Source organism: Silene latifolia, chromosome X (genome assembly GCF_048544455.1).
Source record: "Silene latifolia isolate original U9 population chromosome X, ASM4854445v1, whole genome shotgun sequence".
Classification (NCBI taxonomy): Eukaryota; Viridiplantae; Streptophyta; class Magnoliopsida; order Caryophyllales; family Caryophyllaceae; genus Silene; species Silene latifolia.
Genome location: NC_133537.1, coordinates 209,851,075 through 209,861,051, shown reverse-complemented (window position 1 = coordinate 209,861,051; position 9,977 = coordinate 209,851,075). Strand labels below are relative to the sequence as shown.

General features: G+C 38.9%; 1 protein-coding gene across 1 annotated transcript; it reads right to left on the bottom strand.

Annotated features, from left to right (window-relative positions):
• Window positions 1-7,579: 7,579 nt before the first annotated feature.
• On the bottom strand, window positions 7,580-9,619 carry LOC141619159 (uncharacterized). The gene has a single exon (XM_074436178.1). The coding sequence runs from the start codon at window positions 9,617-9,619 to the stop codon at window positions 7,580-7,582; it is 2,040 nt and encodes a 679-aa protein (XP_074292279.1).
• Between the last annotated feature and the right edge of the window lie 358 nt (window positions 9,620-9,977).

Genomic DNA, 9,977 nt, shown 5'->3' with positions numbered 1-9,977 from the left:
AGCCCAAACATTTAATCATGTGAAGCCTTAAAGATTAATCATCTTAAGCCCACTTATAAACTAAGCAAGTTACCAACAAAAACATGGAAGAGGGAAAATAAGATAGGTAAGCAACACAATTGGCCCAATAAATAAAACTTGACAAGCCCAACAAATAAAACATGACAAGCCCAAATAAATAAATATGACAAGGCCAAATAAATAAATAAGTAAATGAACGATATTTAACGAGTTATGTTATATAAAATACGAGACGGGATTTAAATAATTCGAATAAACCAACTAGCGCCACAACAATCCATTAATACGACTCGAAGCCCCTTTTGACAGCACCCAACACGACTCAAGGGTGTCATTTGTAAACTGTTGATCTTTTCCTTCTAGTGAAACATTGCCATGTAAAATCCTTTCGCCCTTCTCTAATCCGGTATCATTCCTACTAATCACACCCCCATTAGTTTTATTACCTTCCTTAATCATCCCACCAACATGAGCAGCATCAACCCCACCTCACCCCCATTCATCTCTCGACAAAACCCCGTGTTGGACACCAAACAGAACTTCATTATCAGGCTACAGCGACTTAATAGCATTTCCATAGGGCAACATACTAGAATGAAACATTAAATAGGTAACAGCAACCATACCCGCTACAAAAATATACCGCTTTCTTGTTTCAATTTGACATGCATAAAGCAAGCTCAAAACAGTCCCGAAAGGCCACAAAGTCGTTCCGCATTTCGGTCCTAAAAATCACCCTTACACGACTGAAAATAGAGCACAAAACAGTCTCATCGACTCAAAATTAAGACGGAAATAAAAGCAAGGTTGAGACGGAAACAAAGCACAATCAATACATGATTAACAACCACTAAACTACAGCCAATAACACTCGAAAATACCATATAAAACAAGGCACTTCTACCCGTTTTTGGAGACGGGAACCCACCCGACTGAGATATACCCATACTCGAAACTTCATAGAAGAAAACAGCTATGAAAACTTGCTACAAACAAACATATAAAAGACTAATAAATCCCCATATTCAACCACGCATATGAGGGAAGCATAAAAGACCAAACTTTAAGACAAATAAGAGTATAAACCGAGTTGATGGGATAAAATTTTGACACTTAATCGAGTAACCTATCACCGTTACCTTATAACTTCTTTAATCTTTGAGGGAATGGTCTACTATGTATGAGTTTCCTTCCGGGTCCTCAAGTTCTTCAACTAGAAGAAAGAAAACGAGTCGTTTGAGTCACAAAACCGAGTTTGTCTTAAGATTGCATTTTAAAAATCTCAATAAAAGTGAAACTTTCTTACCTAGAAAGATGAAGGATGGAGTGGGGAAGCTAATGGCGCAAAAATCAAAGGAAAAGGTTGAGAAACGAGGGAGAAATCTGAGGCTGAAGATGGGTGTGTCAATGGAGTTTCATGGTTGTTTGTATACTGCGTATTATTGATGTTGTTGTTAAAACATGGGAAGGAAGGAGGGTAGGGACCGGCTGAGTGAATGTGAGTGTGAGGGAAGGAAATTATTATTTTAGTGAGGTGTAAAAAGTAGGTGAGCGTGTGTATGTGTTGTCGGTATAGGATAGGTCGAGAATAGATTAGTCTCACATGTGAAAATGTGACGGTCTTATAATAGACGAAAATATGTCTATAGCTTATGACGGAAATATTATTTTTTTTTTTTTGGTGAAATGTGAGTGTATATATATATATATTTCAAAAAACTTATCCAATTACAAAAGGACCAAAAAGCTTTCTACAAATAGAAACAAACAGCATTTCTATTAACAGAAACCAACCCAAGTCCTTGCATCCAACTCAGTTTGTCCACCTCTACGATCAGTAAATCTGCGAATTTGTTGTTGGACTACCATCTTCATCCGTTCTGCCACTATCACAGGTCTCATAACACTGAACTGAGTTCGAGCATGATTACGTTGAAACCAAACTGTGTATCTGTAGCATGGCAGCACCATAGCTAGAGCTTTCCATTTTATGCTGCTGCCAGAAACATTCAGCAGCTCACTATCAGTGGGGAAAGGACGTTCAATCCAATCTTCAACTTATTTCTGAACTTGACAACTGAACTTACATTCAGTGAACAGATGCTCAATAGTTTCAGAATGTTCAGCACATAGGACACACAAGCCATCCTGACAGCATCCATAAGTAAAGAGTTTAGCTTTAGTATTCAGTCCACCCTGCATTATCAGCCAGGAATTGAAGGAATGTTTGAGCACATTCCATTCATTCCAAACTATTTTTGTCCAATGCTGAGTAGGAGTTGTTCCCATAAGCCATTCATATCCATTGCCAATTGTATAACCTTTTTGATGAGGAGCCCAACAATTATCAATGAATCCATTCTTAAGCTGCTCCTTCACCTTACATATAGTCTTACAAGTCCAAGTAGAGTCATTTGCAGGTGTATAGTCATTTGCCCAGCAATTATTACCTTTTTGACGGAAATATTATTATTATCATTATTATTACTATCCGGCCGAAAATATAAACATTTTTATATAAACAAGCTTTAAAATATTACTTTTATAAAAATCACGTTTAAAATAAAATTAATTAGATTAAATAATTTAAAAATATAAAATAAGGTAATAGAATGGTTAAATAAATTATAAATGTCAAAATGAGAAATTCGCGAGTGTTACACATGTGATCACTGGTACCTTTCTTGTTAATGATGTTTCTACCTTTGTTTTGTTTGATTCGGGGCCGTCACACTCTTTTGCATCGTCGATTCATGTTAAGCTTTTGGGTTTAAGAGAGTTTGAGTCTGTAAAATATGAGGTTTTTATACCGTCAGGTGAGTCAGTGTCTAGTGGGAGGTTGTATAAGGGTGTATCTATGATGGTTGGGTAGGCTTATCTTCGAGTGGATTTGATGTGAAATCTGGTCGATTTTATGGGTATGAATAGTACGTTGGAATGTTCGGATTTTCTGTTAAAACGCAGCGGGATATTAAACTGTTTATTTGATTTTTATATGTATTTGAAGGAAAATTTAAAAGATATGACGTGAACACTCCCTCCTCCCTCGCAAGGAATTTGATTGTAACACACGACTGGTTTTTGTGACTCTCACCTCGCAAGGATAAACCACACTCTAATCTCTCCCTCGCAAGAAAGAAATAAGACACTCAAAGCTCGCAAGCAATAAGCAACAAGAAAACTTGTATTAATTCTCAACTCAATGTGTTTGTGTATTCAAACTGAATACAAAAGACCCTTATTTATACTAGAGAGAAACCGACATCAAACTCCCTAGGAATAATAAACTTTCCTAAACTAATTAGGAAATAACAACTACTCTATCTAGAATTAGGAAACTAAACTTTCCTAAATAAATTAGGAAAGTATTACACCAACTCGACTTAGGAAACTAAGATAATCCTATTTGAACACAAAATACTTATTACCTAATATAATTAAACTAGGATAAGACTCCTTTTGGTAAGAAGTCTCGACATCACTACCTTGGATGCCAAGTAAACACGTGAGCTTGCCTGAATAATACTTGAGCATTCTGAACAGACCTGTCGAGTGTTCAATGATTTTCATTTCGACAGAATCCTTTCCAATACTTTGATTTACACATTGCTCCTGCATCATTCTCCCTTTCTTCAAAAAAAGAATCGACCCGATTCTTGGACCATCGGCCTCCCGGATCAAATATGAACCTTACAAATCTAGACGCAAGTTTGTTGATAAGAAATAGCAATGCACTCGAATCATCTTTGAGCTCATCATCCTCGATGCAAACTTCAAGCTCATTCATCCTTTTCGATTTCAGCCTCCTCTCGTGCCTTGTGAACCATATTTTCTTGTATCTTCCACCCCTCCTCCCTCCGTGCACAAGTCTTGATAGGTTACTACGAATCTCATTAGTGAACAAATAATATAAATAAGATGAACCCTTCATAGTTTCAATATCCTTTTCTGTTTGAAAATCAACCAAGTAACAATGGGATTGATCTTGACTTTTAACAGATCTGACTATGCTCTTGTAGACCTCAGAAATTAAATCGGACTCATATCCATAATTAATTGGACAACACGGTTCTTTGACACTTGTAACAACCTCTTCCTCATCTCCATAATCATCAAAGATAGGCGGTAAATCAAGATTAAAAAAAAGAATCACCTTCGTCTAATGGCTCGGCAATATCTGAAACAATCTCGTCTGCCTCCTTTCCTTCATCTTTCGGAATCTGACAGTCTTTTGGACTGTTCGTTTGGACAAGATCAGACGTCTATACAATCTGACAGTGGTCTGGACTGTTCTATGGCGTCTCTTCATGCTTTTCTCCTTCTTCTTTGTGTGCATCATTATAAGATTCAGCCTTTTCTTCTTTTGATTTTTGTGTGCCAATAACCTTTGGTACCATCAGCTTACCTTGAATTCGTAATCGTTCAAAGCATCAATATTGTTCGAAGGATATGTATTCCTCATTATAGCAAGAAATATATGAATGTCCAAATCCATGACACATAGTACAACGTGCCAAATCTTCTCTTCCAATCCTTAGACACTCAATTTCTCGTGACCGTCTCAAGTTGAATAAAGTTGCATCGTCGTAGGGTTCCATCTTTTGTCCCATCATAGGATCGTCTGGATTTAAGGAAATCAAGAGCCGAAGCTCTGATACCAATTTGATGTAAAACTATATGGAAAAACGAGAATGAACAGATCGTGTAACTGTTCGTTTGAGTTTGCTAAATCTGTGAATGTGTATGTCGTTGTAACTAGTAAATTTGCAGCGGAAATTGATTTGTTTGGACTGATTATTTCGTGATTATTGAAGTAACCGGATAGTATGGTGAATTCCTAGTCCTAACCTCGCAAGGTATCAAACGCAGATTCACGCAATCAACCTCGCAAGGAAGACCTGAAGATTAAGCTCGCAAACCTAATCAAAATAATGCTCGCAAACGTAAACAATTTTATTTCTGGAAATTTGATGTTGTGTGTTTCTGATTACACACGGTCCTATTATACTCCTAAACGAGGTCATAACTCGACCCAAACCCTAGCTTGCAAATCAAGCTATCTTTCCTTTTCCTAAACTAACTAGGAAAGTTATTCCCTTTTCCTAAACTAACTAGGAAAATACTAATAGTAGAATACAATCAGATTTTAGAGTATTCTAATCAAACTAGGATTAGGAAAATCTAGCTTTTCCTAACTTTATTGGAAATAGTAATTAAACTAATTTATTATTCCTACACGATTTAGGAAATCGTGTATCCTAACCATCCTAGGAGCAGTCCTAGGAGCCGTGATATGCAGCTCCAACGCCTTCCCATTTCAGCATTAACACACTATTCGATCCAATCTCAAACCCTTTTACTAGTTGAGTCACATTTCGACTAATAAGGATTTCATTTGCTTGTTCCGAGCATGCTCCTGCATCATTCTCTCCTTCTTTTTGAGAATTTGCCCTCAAATCCTCGTCTTCTAGATACGGTGACAGGTCTCCTACATTGAATGTCGCACTCACCCCACCATATTCACTCGGCAACTCCAGCTTGTATGCATTAGAGCCATAACATTCGAGGATCTTGAATGGACCATCTGCTCGTGGTATCAACTTGTTCTTCCTTTTGGACGGAAATCGTTCCTTCCTTAAATGTAACCACACAAGATCACCTTCCTTGAAAACAGGCTGCTTACGATGTTTATTAGCCTTCTCCTTGTATTTAGCATTTGCCTTCTCAATTTGAGCTCGAACTTGTTCACATACTCGGAGAAATGCTGCTTGCCTCTCCTTGTCTTCAAAACTCAACACATCTTTCTTTGGAATGGGCACTAAATCGATGGGCAGGTATGGATTCATGCCATAGACAATCTCGAATGGAGCTCGTCCTGTCGTCATCGATGGTGTACGATTATAAGCGAATTCAGCATGTGCTAATTTGATATCCCAATCCTTCGTGCTTTTACTAACCAATCCGCGCAATAGACTCCCCAGAGTACGGTTGGTTACCTCGGTCTGACCATCTGTTTGTGGATGATGTAATGTACTGAAAAGAAGCTTAGTTCCCATCAAACGCCATAACGTTTTCCAGAAGTAACTAAGAAACTTCACATCTCGATCTGAAACAATAGTAAGAGGTATTCCATGTAACCGAATGATCTCTCTATAGTACAAATCAGCCACTTTAGTTGCATCATCATTCTTGTGACACGGAATAAAATGCGCCATCTTCGAGAATCAATCAACAACCACCATAATTGAGTCCTTACCCCTCTGAGTTCTCGGCAAACTAAGGATAAAATCCATGCTTACCTCGTTCCACGGTTGCACAGGTACGGGCAGAGGTGTATACAAGCCTTTGTTGAACGTGCTTTTAGCCTTTTGACATACTACGCACTTCGCCACGATTTCTTGCACGTCCTTATTCATTTTCGGCCAGTAGAAGTGTTCACTTAGGATGTCACTCGTCTTATTAACTCCAAAGTGTCCATCAATAGCCCCGCCATGAGCTTCACGTACCAACAACTCCCTAATCGACCCATTTGTAATGCATAGCCGATTACCTTTGAAGAGATAGCCATCTTGAACAGTATACAAACCTATTAGATCAATAATTTCCTTCGAAAATCCTGGATTAGATTTGTACAGCTCCTTGATATGTTCGAAACCAAGAATTCTGGCATCCAACTCAATCAACAATGAATGTCTTCGAGATAATTCATCAGCCATGATATTAGAACTTCCCGTCTTGTACTTTGAAGAAAACGTGAATGATTGCAAGAACTCTACCCATTTAGCATGTCTTTGATTTAACTTTTGCTGTCCATGAATGTGTTTAAGAGCCTCGTGATTAGAATGTAAAATAAACGGCTTCGGACGCAGATAATGACTCCAATGGTCCAATGCTCTCACGATTGCATAAAACTCCTTGTCGTAAGTTGAATAGTTCAGCCTTGTACCGTTTAATTTCTCGCTGAAATATGCAATAGGTCTCTTCTCTTGTATTAACACGGCACCAATTCCAACACCACTTGCATCACACTCGACTTCAAACAATTTATTAAAATCAGGTAGTGCTAAAACAGGTCTGGAACACAGCTTGCGCTTCACCTCCTTAAACGCCTTTTGGGCGCTGCTAGTCCACACGAACTCTCCCTTCTTGGTTAGCTCTGTAATTGGAGCCATAATCGAGCTAAAACCCTGGATGAATCGTCTATAAAATGACGCTAAACCATGAAAGCGTCGCACCTCTGTAGTTGATTTCGGAACTGGCCAGGCTTGAATAGCATCGACCTTGGATGGGTCCATACTTACTCCATCTTTACCCACAATATAACCAAGAAAAACAACACTTGAGACCATAAAAGTACATTTTTCTAATTTACCATAGAGCTTCTGAACTCGTAGAACTTCAAACACAGCTCGCAAATGTTGTTTGTGCGACTCTTCATCTTTGCTATAAATCAGGATGTCGTCAAGATAGACCACCACAAATTTGTTAAGGAACGGCCTTAACACTTCATTCATCAGCCTCATAAAAGAACTACGAGCGTTGCAAAGTCCAAACGGCATCACAAGCCATTCATATAACCCTGCTTCGTTTTAAATGCGGTCTTCCACTCATCCCCTTCTCGAATCCTCATTTGATGGTAACCACTCCTCAAATCCAGTTTAGAAAAGACACTTGAACCAGAAAGTTCGTCAAGCATATCATCAAGTCTTGGCATAGGAAAGCGATATTTGATTGTAATGTTGTTTACCGCTCTACTATCAATGCACATTCGCCAAGTCCCTTCCTTCTTTGGCACTAATAACGCAGGCACTGCACACGGACTTAAGCTTTCTTGAACATATCCCCTATCTATCAATTCTTGGACTTGTCTCTGTAACTCCTTTGCTTCCTCCGGATAACAACGATAGGCCGGCTTATTAGGCAATGCCGCCCCTGGAATCAGATCTATTTGGTGTTCAATACCACGTAAAGGAGGCAACCCATCCGGCAATTCATCCGGAAACACATCTCGAAACTCTTCTAACAGCCCCTGTACTCCATGGTCATCACACACACCAACGGACCCCAATTTACGAACCAGTAGTACATAAGTTCGTTCTCCACGAGCTAGAGCCTCCTCAACCTCCCGAGCCTCCATAAACATACTCCCCTTCTTTGTTTTAGACTCTTTAATCTTATTAGGTGACATAGGTTTCAGATTATATCTCACATTACCCTTCATCACGCTATACACATTGGATCTCCCGTCATGTTCAACCTTTCTATCGAATTGCCAAGGCCTACCCAACAGAATGTGGCATGCATTCATAGGAATTATATCGCACCACATCTCATCAGTATAGGGTCCTAAACTTAACGAAATTAAGGCATGTTTCTTAACTTGAATCCCATTCTCCCCATTCAACCAATGCAATTTATATGGTTTAACTCGGTCTCTAGTTTGCAATTTCAGTTCATCAACAAGTTCCCTTGCTACTACATTAGCACATGATCGACTATCAATAATAAGATTGCAAATTTTACGGTTTACCTTGCACCGAGTGTGGAAGATTTGTTCTCGTTGCTCATTCTCAGCTGAACCTGTTTCCATATGCAAATTACGCAGCACTAAACACTCCTCTTCACTCAATGGGTCCAAATCATAGACTATTCCTTCACCATCAGCTTCAACATTCTCTTGAACTGTTTCCTCCTCGGGCGTGACAAATACAGGAATCATATCATACAATTCTTGAGCTGTTAGGGCTCGTTTCTGAGGACATTCATTTGCTATATGACCATAGCCTTGACACTTGAAACAACGCCTCAAAGAACTCCCTTTTGGCTCGGCAACACCCTTTCCTTTGTCCTTGGGTTCTTCTTTCGGGGTTTCTTTAGCCTTGCTAGGAGCTGGCCTGGAATACGAGTTTGTTCCCGAACTTTGTCCCTTGAAATAAGCATAAGGTTTTCGTGCCTTATCATGCTTTTCAAACTTTAATGCCAATCTGCAGACATCGCTAAATCCATCGTAATTCTGGATTTCTACCTTCGTTGCAATTGCGGGTGTTAGGCCCTTGATGAATCTCGCCACCCTTAGCTCTTCTTTCTCCTCAAGATCGCATACAATCGACATCTTCTCGAATTCTTTGATATAATCAGTCACGGAAATGCTTCCTTGCTCTAAAGATTGGAGCTTTAAGTAGTTATCTTGTTCATAATCCCTTGGCAGGAATCGTCTCATCAGGTGCTTCTTTAATTTGATCCAAGATTCGATCTTGTCTTTGCCTTCCTTTTTCCTCTGTTTTCTTAGATTTTTGTACCATAAAGATGCATACTTTGTAAGCTTCAAGATTGCAACTTTAAATTGCTTCTTGTCATCATACTCTTTATACTCGAGTTTTAAACCCCGATCATCATCGTTCTTATTTCTCGACTTTCTCTTTGGCTGCTCGTCTTCTTCTTCAGATTCGGATGGACTGTCCGATTCCTTTTTCTTCTCCTTAGCCTTCAACATGCTTGCTATGTTTTTTAACACATAAGCCATCTGAGCCATCTCTAACTTCAGCTCGTTATGACCATCTTCCCATGTTTTCGGACCCTCATCACCGTCTTTAACCATGATTAGCAACGTCCCAAGACAGATCTATTAAGGAATAAATCTGAACTTAGCTCTGGTAACCAATTTGATGTAAAATCTGGTCAATTTTATGGGTATGAACAGTACGTTGGACTGTTCAGATTTTCTGTTAAAACGCAGCGGAATATTAAACTGTTTATTTGATTTTTATATGTATTTGAACGAAAATTTAAAAGATATGACGTGAACATTCCCTCCTCCCTCGCAAGGAATTTGATTGTAACTCACGACTGGTTTTTGTGACTCTCACCTCGCAAGGATAAACCACACTCTAATCTCTCCCTCGCAAGAAAGAAATAAGACACTCAAAGCTCGCAAGCAATAAGCAACAAGAAAACTT